This window comes from Equus caballus, chromosome X, assembly GCF_041296265.1.
Source record: "Equus caballus isolate H_3958 breed thoroughbred chromosome X, TB-T2T, whole genome shotgun sequence".
Classification (NCBI taxonomy): Eukaryota; Metazoa; Chordata; class Mammalia; order Perissodactyla; family Equidae; genus Equus; species Equus caballus.
Genome location: NC_091715.1, coordinates 18,854,080 through 18,869,687, shown reverse-complemented (window position 1 = coordinate 18,869,687; position 15,608 = coordinate 18,854,080). Strand labels below are relative to the sequence as shown.

The window sequence follows — 15,608 nt, the reverse complement described above, 5'->3', positions numbered from 1 at the left end:
GAGCCAAAACAGCTGGTATTTATCAGAATAGCTACTCACATTGCTTAAGAATTTTTTAAATATGTGTTACCAAAAGGAATGTAGTTTTATACTATTCAATGTATATACCAAAGGTGTTTCAGCCTTGATTGAACTATTGTAGATTAGGAAAATTCCACTTACAGAAGTAGAATTCCTTACAGTTTGAATATTGGCCAAAATGATGAATTCAGTACAAGTTAACTTACAGTCCCCGTAGAAGCACTTTTTTCTTTAGCCATCTTAGAAGCTTTTCTCATTTTTTCAACTTTCATTTTAGCTTGCTTGGATCGACGACCTAGATGTCTAATTTGACTTTGCTGTTGGTAGGGCCGATACAAAGGTTGAATACTTGAGAAGGATGAAGGGCACCTAGAAAATATTTGTATTATAGACAGAAAAACTGCACAAAGTAAAATTTGAATGTAAAGAAAGTTCCAAATTTTACTAAAGCATCCTCTATCAATCAAAGACCTCAGTACTTGGAGCAATATTACACGTAAGTTTTTAGGCCAAAGTTATCATTTCTGCTTGGGTTACATAGCAGAGTTCTTTACTGCCACTTAAGAAGGTGTAGAGATGATGACATTAATGGCAATGATGATAAAAATGATAAGATGTGGCATCAATTTAAAATCAGTTTTCTTGGAAAATACTGTGTAGTAGCCATTTGAATCGTTTTTTTTTTTTAATTAATTTATTTATTTATTTTGAGGAAGATTAGCCCTGAGCTAACTGCTGCCAATCCTCCTCTTTTTGTTGAGGAAGACTGGCCCTGAGCTAACATCTGTACCCATCTTCCTCTACTTTCTATGTGGGACGCCTACCACAGCATGGCTTGCCAAGCGGTGCCATGTCTGCACCAGGATCCGAACCGGCAAAACCCGGGCCGTCGAAGCAGAACGTGCGAACTTAACCGCTGGGCCACTAGGCCGGCCCCAGAATCTTTTCTTTTTTAAGGTGTGCTTTTTGGTGAGGAAGATTGGCCCTGAGCTAACATCTGTTGCCAATCTTCCTCTTTTTTTGTCTCCCCAAAGCCCCAGTACATGGTTGTATATCCTAATTATAAGTCCTTCTCGTTCTTCTATGTGCCATGCTGCCACAGCATGGCTTGATGAGCAGTGTGTAGGTCTGTGCCCAGGATCTGAACTGGTGAACCCTGAGCTGCCAAAGTGGAGTGCACAAACTTAACCACTTGGCCATGGGGCCGGCCCCCTGAATCTTTTTTTGTGTGTGTGAGGAAGACTGGCCCTGAGCTAACATCCATTGCTAATCCTCCTCTTTCTGCTTAAGGAAGATTGTCGCTGAGCTAACATCTGTGCTATCTTCCTCTATTTTGTGTGGGATGCTGCCACAGCACGGCTTGACAAGCAGTGCTAGATCTCCACCCAGGATCCAAACTTGTGAACCCCAGGCCACTGAAGTGGAGCATGAGAACTTAACTACTATGCCACTGGGCCAGCCCCAAATCTTTTTTTTTAATACCATATACTAACCCAAAGAAGTATTAAATTTCATAATGGCTGAAAAAAACAAGCTGTTTTTATCCATGTTGGGATCACAACTGCCAGCATTGCCCTCACTCAGCCTGAGAGTGTTCTTGTGAAAACAAGAGCCCATGTGTGGGGAAGGTCTCAAGAATTAATATCTCCCCTCCTAAGCAACACTTAACCAATGACTGATGGGTGTTGATGTATAAATATCCCAACTCCCTTGCCCCTGCGGGATAACTTGAGCTGCATGTTCTACACTGGCTCAGACATTTCCAGGAGGAAATAAGCTCCAGTTACCCACAGTAGTAACCTGTCCATTAACACACACTGTTATGGCTGCCTACCTTTCCCTGTTTCACTTCTCCATCCCCTTTCATCAGTGGTTCCAGGAATCACCTCCCAAACAAACTACTCGTACTCAAATCCTTGCCTCAGGGTTTGCTTCTGGGAGATCCCAAACTAAGCTGAATTCAAAGAAGCCTTTAAAAAAGTACTTTTCCCTCTTCAATAGATTTAGAATTTGGCTACTTATTTGGCTTTTAAGTGACTCATTCTTGGATAAATAGTAGCATGAGTCCAAATAGCAGGGAGCCTAGGGTTATACATGATGGCAGAGAAAATTACATCATTCGTTTGACCTTGGTGGTAACAGTTTAAGTTCTATATTCAGTGCTTATACAGATGAGTTAGAGAAAATCTATTTCATGGTGACAGATTGCACCCTACACCAGGCCATCTGTCTGGCAAATGTATAGCCTCGATCATAAAATAAATGGACTAAATTATGTCAGTGGGTCAGCACCACTCATCTTTACTCTCAAAAAATACCCAGTATGTTTGCTTGACGGTGGATCATCAGTGTCTTCCTCATGTACTAAAGGAGTATTTTTCATTTCAAAATATGACCATGTGAAAAGTGACTACCGATAGGTCCTCTTCAGTCTTATTATCTTTTTTTCTTGAGAAAAAAAAGCTTAATTTGTAAATAAGATAGGCTAGGTGAGACTTGATAATAGAAAGAAAAAAGGAAAATAATTGAAGCAGTCACATTCTGTCCATGTTGTTTCAGATCATAATACAGTCTATTTTGCTACAACATGTGTTTCTATAATGTGAATTGGCTCACATGCTATTGGTAAAGAAGGGAATAATGTCACTGTAATTTACACGCAATTTATCCTCGGCAAGGGAAGCCAGAATAGCAAGAGTAGAATTATAACCTTCAGCAAGAAAAAGTCCTCAGCTCTGTGCGGCATGGGCAACAGGAACCCTTTTGCTTGTACTTATGAAAACAAAAATTAGCACCTGCACCCAGGGCTCTCTCTCCAGAGAGGCACCCCGTCCAACAATCCACCCATACTGTCCTCCACCTTACTCCTCGCCTTAGGTGGTTCTTGGTTCTTGGCAGGTCGTATTGCCTCTCATGTCCACTTAAAAGGCAAACACACTGGCCCAGGGCTCCACTTCCATCTGCACTGTCTCGGTGCCCACTACCTGCTCTAATTAAAGAGTTGCTAGCATTTCCACTCTATTGTTGCACATTTTTTACATTTGTTGTGGTGGCCTCCAGCCATCCTGAGCTGCCTGTCTGGCGATACAAGTTATCTCCCCAGGTACCAACTGTCCTTTCTGTTAGTGCTCTGTTTACAAAGTTGCCTAAGTTTTGAGTAATCTGCCCCAACCCTATTTTCCCCATATGCCCTATTATTATCTTTAGTGAGCTATTTGGCAGAATGTGAATATTTTCAGAAATGCCTCTAGTATTGTAACCCTGGTGAAAGATCACTTTTACCTAATTTCAGAAACAATCTGTAGCTGGTGCTGACGCATCTCTTCTGTTTGTGGTCTCTCTAACAGATGCTTCATTTCTTTTCGTAGACGGTTTGAGATTATTCCAGACTCTGCATAATCAACTATGTCATATATTATCATTGTCTTGGGAATGTTTTTGAGGTTTAATCTCCGCCAGTAGTTATTTCTGCCACCAAAAGATGCAGGGGTCTCATCCAGAAGACTGGAATACTATATGGAAAACATAATTAAGAATGACTGATTGTGGGTGCTCTAGAATGTTTTGAGACACATTTCCCAAGGTTCTACTTAAATGTCACTTCATTCAAAAAGCACTCCTTGATCCCATCTCTGAACTTTATCAGCATCTCTCTTCTATGACTCTTATTACTGACTACTCAGTGTTTAAGCTATCTGGAAGGCAAGATCCTTGTCACACAGTATCATGCACATAGTACCACAATCACTAAATATTTATTTAATGCACAAACATTTTAATGGCAGATATAACTCAGATAAATTAAACTCAGGATAAGCCTAAAAATCGAAAATAGTTATGTGATCTGCATACCTGCTAGTGCTTGCTCATGACATGCTTGGGCTGAGAGGACATTTGCACAAACCTTTTTAGAAATAATGAGTTCATCTCCGGTACTAAATGGTGAATTCCACTATTTTCATTTGGAGTATTTGTAGAAATCCCACTTTTCTTTTTTTTTTCTGCTTTATCTCCCCAAATCCCCCCCCGCTTCTCGGCGGCCCAGAGTTTCACCAGTTCAAATCCTGGGTGTGGACATGGCACTGCTCATCAAGCCATGCTGAGGTGGCATCCCACATGCCACAACTAGAAGGACCCACAACTAAAAATACACAACTATGTACCAGGGGGCTTTGAGAGAAAAAGGGAAAATAAAATCTTCCCCCAAAAAATCAAATTAGGAATTTAAAAATGAAATATATAATCAATTCAACCTTATAAATGTTCATTTATGATAGGAATATGGCAGGAGGAGCTACGATACTAGGAAATGGAATAGCAGCTAGGCATTTAGGGTATACCACACTTACACCCACACCCACCTCCACACCTTCACCCACACATACAGGCAGTCCTCCCTTTGTATCATTTAGGCATGCAGAAATTTCCATTAACACCATTTAATCAAATAAGCCAGTCCTCCAACAACACATTTCAAATTTCAGCTACCACAGTATACCTCAATAATTGCATAGGTACAAACTCTGCTGCCAGCTCTTCAGTCCATGGACCACTACATAAATAACAGATGTGCATGGTGATTAGTGACAAATCTTGTCACTTCTTTCAAAGTGTGTTGGTGATTGGTCACTGTGGATCTCTATTCACATACGGACAGCAGAGTACGTAGTTATGTTGCCTCTTTGTCTCCCAGTGATAAACCCATGTGGCATTTTACAAAAATGGATAATCAAGAGAGGGAATAGGCCAACAAAGAAACAAAAAGTAGTAATTCTGGAAGTGAAATTCAAATAGAATCTAAATGGAGTTTTAGAAGAAATAAGGTGACCGTGGGGATGTTGACACTGCCATCATTCAAGAGATTGCAGATAGGCAGTTAGAGGAACTTGGTGAAGGCGAACTTATCAACAGAAATGAGGAAAGCGGCTGTGACGAAAAGGATGAAGCTGTCCCAGGGGAAGTGACGCTGGCAAAAAAAAAAACCCACTTCACATTAAAGGAACTCTGAGATATTTCACAACATTTAAAATGCAAAAGATCAAATGTTGGTGGATGATCCAAAGTTAGAAAGGAGTATGACAATTTGCCAAGGCATAGAGAAGATGCTCACTCCATATTATAAGTTATATGAGAAGAAGGCAAGTACTATTTAAACTATTCTTGATGAACTGGCTTTTTTAACAGCTTTATTGAGATTCACATTCCATACAGTTCACCCATATAAAGTGTACAATCCAATGGTTTTTAGTATATTCACAGTTGATAAATTTTTTACAAAAAAATAAAATACTTCAATTCTCAATGTTTCTAATATTTTAAATTATAGTGTACTAAATAAATGTTTTGCTTTTTTCCATTTTCCTATATATTTATAACGGGCAATAAGAGAGTTTTTAACGTTTTGATAAGATTTTTTTGGAAGATTAGCCCTGAGCTAACATCTGCTGCCAACCCTCCTCTTTTTGCCGAGGAAGACTGGCCCTGAGCTAACATCTGTACCCATCTTCCTCTACTTTCTATGTGGGACGCCTACCACAGCATGGCTTGTCAAGCGGTGCTGTGTCCACACCTGGGATCCGAACCAGCGAACCCTGGGCCGCCGAAGCGGAACGTGCGAACTTAACCACTGTGCCACTGGGCCGGGCCCTTGACAAGATTTTTTAAAGGTCATGGAACAATCACAATTTTCTCCATTGATTATTAAGGTTGCTTTGCATGATTTCAGTTTGCATGGTCATTTTTATGACCCTGCACTACTGTGCAAAGTAAGGACTGCCTGTATATTTTATTTCCCAAGAGTGGAGTAGTAAAATGGATAAACATCTCAGAACTTTCAATGATCTGCTCTGCACTTATAGCTATGTGACCTTGGGCAAATTTTAAAAAATCTCATTAAACTCCATTTTTCTCATTTTTTAAAACAGTCACATAATTTACAAACTTGAAGATTAAAAGAAGATAATATGCATACAAAAGAGCTAAAAACAGTGCTGTGTCCACAAAGGGCTCAATAAATGTCAGCAATCTTCATCTCTCTCTCTCTTCTAAAATGTCTATCTGGGGACTTCTTTCTATAACACCAATCCTTGGCATAGTCACAATCTGCAAGTATGCGACCCATGTCCTCAGCAAAGATAGCTGGCATCCCCAAGCTCTACTTATTTCCTAGATCAATTTCCTAATCTTCTAAGTTAAGGTTAAAAGAAAGAAAACACAATTGGGAGTCTCTAAGGCACTGCATTAATTTCATGTTTCACATTCAAGCAACTGAAGGAGCAGTTAAGGCCATACATTATTATTATGAGCTAGAATTTTGGGATCCCTTGTTTCTTTAGAACTTGTAAAATGGGGGTAAAAATAGTACCTACCTCTTAAGGCTGTTATGAAAATAAAAGGAGTTGGTATTACATCAGCATTTGCTATTATTATTATTCAGGTATCTATTTTAAGTTCCTTGATTTAGCACTGCTGTCTCACCAGGTATGCAAACCAGAAACCAAGAAGCCATGTTGGACACCTTCCTTTAGCCTACCTCCCTGTCATCAAGGCCCACTGCTTTTATTCTCTAATTATCTCTTGCATCTCCAGCCTCACAGCCCTAAATCAAGATACCAGCATCTCTCCTAAAATACTGCAGGAACCTCCAAACTGGGAGAAGGCTCTTACTGTCCTCTAATTCATTCTCTACATTGCAGCCAGATGTATCTTTTTTAGATTGGATCACCTCTTTTCTTGAAACACTGCACCAGCTTTTCGTTGCACACAGAATCAAGAAAAAAAAAAAGATACTTTACTATGGTTGAAAGCCCTGAATGATGACCTCTTACCAGCCTTGCAGCCTGACTGCATACCACACCCTCTGTGCTCTCTCTTCTCTAGCCCCACAGATCTGCTTTCAGGCTCTGCAGCTCCTCCTGCCACAGAGCCTTTGCCTGGGGTGCACCACCTGCTCAGCCCCAGACTGAGGCTGTGACACATTGTTGATTGCCTGCCCATCAACCATTTCCCACTTCTCCCTTGCTCATGGAGCCCAGATTTTTTTTGTTAGGTATGAAACAGCAATATGCTCCAGGAAGGAGGGCCCCAGCACATGAACCATAATTGTTCTAAGTCAATCATGGGAAATGATCTCATTTCCCTTTACCAGTGATTGGTTTAGGGGTGCATGTGATTCAGGTCTGACCAATGGGATCTAAGGGGAAGTCTGTTGGGGCTTCTGGGAAAGATTTTTCTTCTTGAAATAAAGAGAGAAAGATGCTAGGAGTCCCCTTATTCCTGCCTTTGAAAGTAGTTGAGAATGTGATAGTCATCTTGTTACCATGTAAAGGAAGCCAAGAGAACTGTATGTAGAGATGTCCTTCTTCTGATGTCCTTGAGCTGCTGCATTAGCTAACCCAGGACCCATCTATCCGGGGACTTCTTACATGGGACAATAAATGTCATTTATTGTTTAAGCCTCTTGTGGTTGGGAATATTCTGTTACTTATAGCAGAAAGTATCCAACCAAAAACAGAACCCTTCCTTATTAAATCAAATTCCCGTCATGCATTCTCCTAGCACCATGCATTTAGTTTTGATTTTTTGTTGAGATAAAATTCACATAATATAAAATTCACCATTTTAACCATTTTAAAGTGTACAATTCAGTGGTTCTTAGTAAATTCATACTATATATTACCACTATCTAATACCAAAACATTTCTATCACCCCAAAAAGAAACCTCACATTCCTTAGCTATCACTTTCCAGACACAAAAAGCCACATATTATATGATTCCATTAATATGAAATATCTAGAATAGGCAAATTTAGAGAGACAGAAAGCAGATTAGTGGTTGAAAGTGGGTGAAGTGATGAAGGAAGGGGGAATGACTGCTTAATGGATGTGAGGTTTCCTTTTAAAGGTGACAAAAAGGTTCTGGAACTAGATGGTGGTGATGTTTGCATAGCACTGTGAATGTACTTAATGCCACTGAATTGTACACTTTAAAATGGTAAATTGTATACTGTATTTTACATAATAAAAAAATATATGATTCTTTCTTCTTGGAGGATAAGGTCAGAAGGCTTTTGTTGTTGTTGTTTGTTTATTTTCAGCATCTAAATCTAAGTTCCTTACTTGCATGTAATCTTTCAGAGTAACAACATCTATTTCATCAGTTACTTTGAACTTCTGGAAAAGATGTTCATCTTCCATAATTTGATGATAAAATTTCTTTTTCCCCATTATTTTGCAAGCATCAACCACTGCCTATAAAGAGAACAGAAAATAGACTTTTAAAATAGTTGTAGAATAGCAATAATTATCAGCACACCCTTTATATATTTTTTCTGAAAAATATATCAAATATTGTTCCTTCTAGTGGCTTGCTATTCAATAAAAAGACTATATTTACAAAGAGAAAATTATATATGGATGTTTAAAACACTTAAAATTTGTTTTTCATAACCATATCTACATAGTTTTAAAATGTAGCTAGAGGAATAGCTGGGTCTACAATCCTCAGAGGACTATAGTTTTTTTAAAAATCTGTTTTTCCCCCTTAAAAAACATTCTTTTCCCTTAAAAAACAAAACAAACCTACAACGTCATTGGTGCTGTCAATGCAGAGAAAACTTAGCTGGTTATTAAATAGGTTGCCCTAGGAACTGCAATGAAAGGCATTCCTGGGGCCAGCTCTCTTTTATGTGTTAGTTAATACATCATCCCAAATGGAAACATGTATGTTTCAGATTGCTTTGACCTCCCTCTCCTTCAGACTTCATTCTAAGGAGCCAAAGAGCAGCAAACAAAGGGGTTTTTCTCTCTCCCAAATGTCAACATTTTGTACTCAAGGACAGCACTTGAGAGGGCAGAGATAGAAGAATCACAGAAAACAAGGAGGCTCAAATCCTGTCTGGCCCTATTTGCACCATACCCTTCCACATATACCTATCCTTGTACTAAGAGCTATACATAGACTGTGAGTAGAGACTTAAGTACTCCCCACCCTCCTTCCCACCCCCCATAAGTATGTGCTGACTCTTCTAACACGTATTTATATTACATATCTGTGCTTCTGGCCACAAAGGGTATGCTTATATGAAGGGAGACTGGCATAGATGAAAATTCAAATATTTTTGGATTTCTCTTTTGCTTTGTATCTCAGAATGTGATATCTGTGAAAGTCTGGGAACTCTGTGTTATAATGCTGATATAAGGCCATAGAGATAAAGTGGTTGAGATAGGATCGAAACTCGGAATCTCTGTTCTTTTTACTTAACACACAATATAACAGCGAGCCTTAATGTATTCTCTATTCCAATTCTCACTTTTGTTATCCACAATATTCCTTTTTATTTATTTATTTTTCACTCAAAGCTTAGAACACAGACACATACGGAAAATGAAAGAAAATATTTAGATGGCTGTAGTTTTATTTCTAATGCACTAAATGGACGGGACAGAAACAGTTTACTAAAAATGTGATGGAAACTTCCCTTAGGCAGATCATTTTTGTTTTACGTTTCATTTATTTTTCTATACACTATGCATCTAAAGAAAAGGCAGTATTGGCATGTATCTCCATTATGCTGCCTTGTAATTAATTTCCTGTGGGTTCTAATTAACCATCCCCACAGCGACACCAAAGGTAAAAGCAAATAGTTGTACACTGAACAGGTCTGAAACCATGGAACTTCTGCTTTGAGAATTTCTTTAGATATAACTATATTTTACTTTAGCTCAAGTTACTTAGAAAAGGTATTTCTGGTCAGTTCCTCTCCTACTCTACTCCACTAAGCACCACCAACAATCTCTCCAAGCCCCAGTTTCCTTATTTGTACAGTGCCTCAGCTGTGTGGCTCAGCTGTGTCAGGCCCCGCCCAGTCTCCCAGCCAAGAAAACCTCACGCCTGGCAGCACACAGCAGGCTTGCTGTCCACTTGTGACAGGGGTTTGAAAAAAGTTTGCCCTCCAATGTCCAAGATGTTCTTTCTCAGACATCTGCCGTGTATGGTCAGATTCAGGAAAGTTCTTCTGGATAGGAATGGGAAGAACAGGATGGGAAAGAACAGCCCAGCCCCAGGAGGAAGGGAAGGGCAAAAACCAGGCAAGGATTCCAGGAGAGCAGCCAATCAGACTAGAATTCAAGAGGCAGGTTCCATTCTTAGTGGGTGACTCAAAGGTTAAGAGGGAGGCATCTCTAAATTTGACACTTCCCCTGATACCCAGCATCACTGTGGCCCAGAAGACCCCACAGCCCTGCAGCTACTTGCTGGCCTGCATCCATACTTGGGCTTGTCAAGTTACTCTAATATCTCAAGTCACTTCCGTGCTCAGCTGGAAATTCTCACTCACAAAGGTAGTAATAACTGGTATCTCTGCATGGAACAGTTTCTTAGTTTGGAACAGTACAATTATACACGGGCTCAGAATTAACAAAACCACCATAACTGCTGGTGTGGTTTCAACTTCGAAATGTGCACAGTATGGCAGAAACATGGAGAAGTGTTTAAGTCTCAGTTCTGTCCCTGACAAGCCTCTCCAAGTTCCAGCTTCCTCATAGACAGAGGAAGAATAACATGTATCTCACCCGAGTTATCAGGGGGCTGTACAAGAGAATGCATTAGCGGGCTTCCTGACTCAGGAGTGGTTAAGAGCATGGGCTCTGGAGGCAGGCTCACCAGGTCTTGATGTCAGTTCCTTCACTTTCTAGTTGTGAGACCTTAGGCAAATTACTTAGTCTTTTTAAAATGAAGATAATAACAGAATTTACATTCTAGAGTTTATGAGAATTAAATGATAATGCACATAAAATGTTTAACGTTGTACTTGATAGTGCTCAGTAAGGGCCCCTATTACTAATAATAATGTTTTTCCTTTTTACATAAATGCCCAAACCTCGAAAAGAACAGAGATCTCCAATTTAAAATAACAGTTGCTGGAAGTTAATGTTTAAGAATTGCCAGTTACCCAGAGCTATTCCAGGCCATGGTGGGGGGGGGCACCTTTAGGACAGTCCTTGTCAAATTATATTGTATGTAGGATTGCCTGGGGATCTTGTTAAAATACAGATGCTGATTCCGTGGGTCTGGGATGGGGCCTGAGAGTCTGCATTTCTCAAAGCTCCAGGCAATGCCAGTGCTGCAAGTCTGCAGACCATACTTTGAGTAGCAAGGCTTTAGAATATTCTAAATATAGTCGGTGAACTAACTATAGTGACAACCCTCTGTAAATAAGCATTGCTCTGAAAATAGATCATCGAAGTAGGTAACTGAAACAGTATCTCTTTTTTGTACACATGGCTATCCAATTGTTCTAGCACCATTTGAACTGCCTTGGCACCTTTGATAGAAATCAATTGATCATCTACGTGTGGGTCTATTTCTGAATTCTCTAATCTATCTCCTTAATCTGCATGTCTATCTTTATGCCATCACTATACTGTTCGGATTACTGTAGTTTTTTAAGTCTTAAAGTCAGATAATGTAAATCTTCTAACTTTGTTCTTCTTCTCCAAAGTTGTTTAGGCTATTCTGCATTCTTTCACGTGTTTTTGCTTTTTGTTTTTTTGTGAATATATGAGGGATGCCATTGGAAAATGATAAGGAAATGAAACTAGAAATGGAAATAAGAATGAGGGGAAAGGTGGAACAACAACAACAAAATCTGTGAAACTCCCCTCCTTCATAAGTGAACTCAGATTAAACATCTGCATGGACTAAAACTGACTTCTTTCTTTCATATTAAGAAATAAGTAAACTTAGAAAAGTTGGATCAGTTTGCTAAAGACACAATTTCTACATTCAAAGAGCAAAGGAGTTGGGTAAACTTATAGTGAGAAAGATTCCACTTCTACAGGTTTTCTATCAACCACGAATCCAAGTGTTACCAGAGTTCGTTTTGAAGCTGAACTAAAGGGAAAAAAGAACCCTAAACTGCTCTCTCCAAGCTGGGTACATTCTGATCATTTCAAACCCCTTATAATGTTTAGTGAAAAAACTCAAGCTGAATAGTATGATCACATTTTTATAATAAGAACAAAAAAATTTAAAAATATATTTGTGTGTGTATTTTCATGGGGAAAAAATGAAAGATATACAGCAAACCATTCACGGTTATCACCCCATGAGAGTGAAAGTTACAGCACAGAGAAGAAAGGCATAAAGGCATATTTTCACTTTTAAAAAAATTTCCGTGCTATTTCCTTTTTTCTCAATAGTTACTTTGCAATTTAAGTAAAAATTTAAGTTGTTATACAGCATTCTAATGAGTTTTAATATACACACAGTGCTTTCCAGTCACAGCCTCTAAGGTTCTCATTTGCGCCAGCTTGGGGACTGCAGGGGCCTCCAGGAGTGAACCCGGGAGAATTTCAGTTCCTGGAAAAGCCCCATTACATAAGCTCAGAAAAGCAACAATTGATGATACTTTATAGGGACAACTACAAGCCTGTTCTGTAGATAAATGTGGCATGAATTTATCCCTTGAATGTAGGATAAATATCTACTTTTGCATTTGAAGTCATTCTGTATAAATGAACAAATAATGTTTCTGAAACACTATATTCCATATGACAACACACAGTTCGTTTGATACATTTCTGAAACGGAGTTAAATTCTCTCTGATATTGCCTGAGAACACAGAGAAAAGCCATCTTTTTTCCTTTTCTAATATTCTTCAGAGAATAAACGCTGCACATGCTGGATCTGATCGGAAACTGCCAGTCTGTGTGGTCTTCTATCCTGAATACATGCCATTACTTTTGATTTTAGATGGGCCATACTTTTCATGTAAAATACTTCCAGAAGGCTACAGGAAAATCATCTTTGATGTATGGTTTATAAAAAGCTAAATATGAGAATGTGCACTTTTTTTTTACTCAATTATAGTCATTTGTATAAGGGTCAAAAGAGTAAAATCTATGCTGTAGATCCTTGCTAATAAAAGTGTGGTCCATGAACCAGCAGCAGTGGCACCCGGGAGCTGGTCAGAAATGCAGAATCTCAGGCCCCACCCCAGATCTACTGAATCAGAAACGCATTTTCACAAGATCCTCATGTGATTCCTATGCTGTAGACACAATTATGGTAAATATTCATGATATTTAAAAGTATGAGAACTCATGTAAAAAAGGATAAATATTTTAAAAGTTCATTTCCAATAATCCAGCGCTCTTGTTCTAAATATGCTACCAGAATCAAAGAAACAATGATAAAATGCCATTAAAATAAATAAAATTGTATCAAATGTTCTGCATAATTTAAAAGCCCTGACCAATCAGCCACTTTAGTCCATTATTAACAAATCAAAATTTTAATACAAAGAAAACTGATGGGTATTTTCTAGGGTCTTATACAAGTAACTCATTCCAAATATTTTTTAGCTAATACATGGAGACACTTTAAAACATGGTGCTTAAAAATAGTACTAGCCACCTTCTGGGCTGTTTAATGGTGAAATAACTTAGTCTGTATACTTTGAATGCAATTCAGATACTACATAGATGTTAAGAAGCTAAATTAACAAAAAATGTACATCATGAAATATCACCTCACTTGACGGCTTTAATAAATTTTTTCCACTGAAATACTTGTAACCATGGCCTTCAGTTTGAAGAAAAATTTTAAACACAATGAAAGGTGGAAAGGTTTCACCACTAAATCTGAAATAAAGACCAAAAATTAGTCATTTGGCATCAGATTTGGGACTCAGTTACTTCTTCCCCTTGTACTTAAGGTGGTTCACATAGTTTCTTGCACTCAGGGTAAAGGCTATGCCAGAGCATAGAATGAACTGGTAATGAAACGGATTACACAGGATGAAAGAGGCACATTGTGGTGTGTGTGCTCACAACTATTCTCAAGCATATGTCAGACCAGACACATCATGGAAGAAGAGAGCCACTTTCAAGTAAATTTTGGCCCAAGAGTCATGCCTCAGTTTCTTCACATAATAAACGTAAATAAGAACAATACATTTACTTTGTAATTATATCCTGAGAAGTTATGAGGACTTAAGAAAATAAATTTCTAAGATTTCTTCATATTAACTAAGTACTGCTTGAAATAAATCATCATAGAAACATTACCTGAATCTAACTTTACACTTCATGCTAGGATCTTTAACAAGCTCAGCCTCTAAGGGGCTCACTTTCTTCAGTATTTCATATGACACAAAATGCTCCTGAAACAGACGATGATACTATAAATGGAAAGTGGTACCCTGCCCAGACACAATTTACTGAAAATAACAGAGATGGCATGGTAATGTGAAAAGTACACCAGACCTAGAGTTCTGAAGACCTGGGTTCTAGTCTTGGCTCCTCCACTTATCATCTGTGCAGCCTTGAGTCAGTTACTTCACCCTTTTAGCCTCCAAATTTGAGGATGTGCCCCTCCTTGAGATCCCAGGCACTGTTCTTTCCCTATGATAACACTTTTCACAATGTATTGTAATTAACTATAAACTCGTCTGTGTCTCTTATTTGACTATAAGCTACATGAAGGTAGGCGCAAGTCTTTCTTCTTTACCACTGTATTCCTAGCATCTAGTACAGTGCCTGGAACACAGTAGGTGCTTAACAAGTGTTTGATGTTGAATGAATCATGTAAAATGAGGATGATAATATTACTAGCTTTTAAGCACCTTTTACATAACACATACTACGTTAGGTGCCTTATAAACATAACCTCATTTAATCCTTACGACTCAGCAATGTTACCCAAATATTATCATTCCCATTTTACTGAGCAGGCTGAGGCTCTGGGAGTGTTTGACACTTATCCAAAGGCATACAGGTAGTAAATGGGGAAGCGAGGATTCAAACTTAAATCTGTTTGACTCTAAAGCCCCTACTCCCCACCCCCATAGGATGACCCTGCCCAATCTTTATGCCTATGACAATCAAATAAAAATATATGCCAAAGGGCTTTCGAAATGACACAGCATTATTAATGTAAGGTAGTAACTTGAAGTGTTAGGATAACACATGAAAAAAAGAATCAATTTCCTTTTTTCTGTTACTAAAAGAGTCTAAAATTATGACAAAACCAGTATTATGATAATTAAATACAAATTCCATAAGTGAAGACAATGGATCCGAAATGTCATGAGTTTACCTGGGTGGGATTTCTCTGAGGTACTCAGCTTTACCGACATCAGAAATGGGTCTGCTGGTCAGATGGTGAAGAAGTGTACACATTGCTCGAACTTTGTGATTTTTTTCAGACCTGCTAAAACTCCCTTAATATGATTATTGCTAATTATAGACTACTGTAATCATGGGTGATTTTACTAGGAGAATATTGGTACTATATGAAGGAAGGCTTAATACTCTGCCAAGGTTGCCAGAGTTGTTTTTTTGGAGAGTGGGGCCATATGCATCTTTTTTGTGTGTTTTTTTTACTCAGATAGGACCATATTATTCATACCATTCTGCACTTGCCTTTTTCACTAACGAATTATCTTAGCTATCTTTATACTGCAGAATCCCATGCAGGGCTGCAAGGTTTAACACTATGAAAGCACTAACACTTATTTAACCAGCATCCTATCAATAGACATTATGTAGTTTACTCTCTTTGTTGTTACAAACAATACTGCA

At 38.6% G+C, this 15,608-nt stretch overlaps 1 protein-coding gene across 12 annotated transcripts in view; it reads right to left on the bottom strand.

Annotated features, from left to right (window-relative positions):
- CXHXorf58 (chromosome X CXorf58 homolog) overlaps positions 1-15,608 on the bottom strand; it is a 46,345-nt gene that overhangs the window by 26,540 nt on the left and 4,197 nt on the right. For 5 of the 12 annotated variants that reach the window (XM_070257688.1, XM_070257683.1, XM_070257689.1 and 2 more), the window contains exons 4-8: positions 14,094-14,206; positions 13,556-13,667; positions 8,141-8,272; positions 3,304-3,533; positions 228-390 (exon numbers count right to left, since the gene is read on the bottom strand). In XM_070257688.1, the coding sequence (XP_070113789.1) occupies positions 228-390; positions 3,304-3,533; positions 8,141-8,272; positions 13,556-13,667; positions 14,094-14,206 (750 nt within the window). The remainder of the gene's footprint in view (positions 1-227; positions 391-3,303; positions 3,534-8,140; positions 8,273-13,555; positions 13,668-14,093; positions 14,207-15,608) is intronic. The other 7 variants (XM_070257686.1, XM_070257691.1, XM_070257692.1 and 4 more) reach the window with 2 other exon arrangements.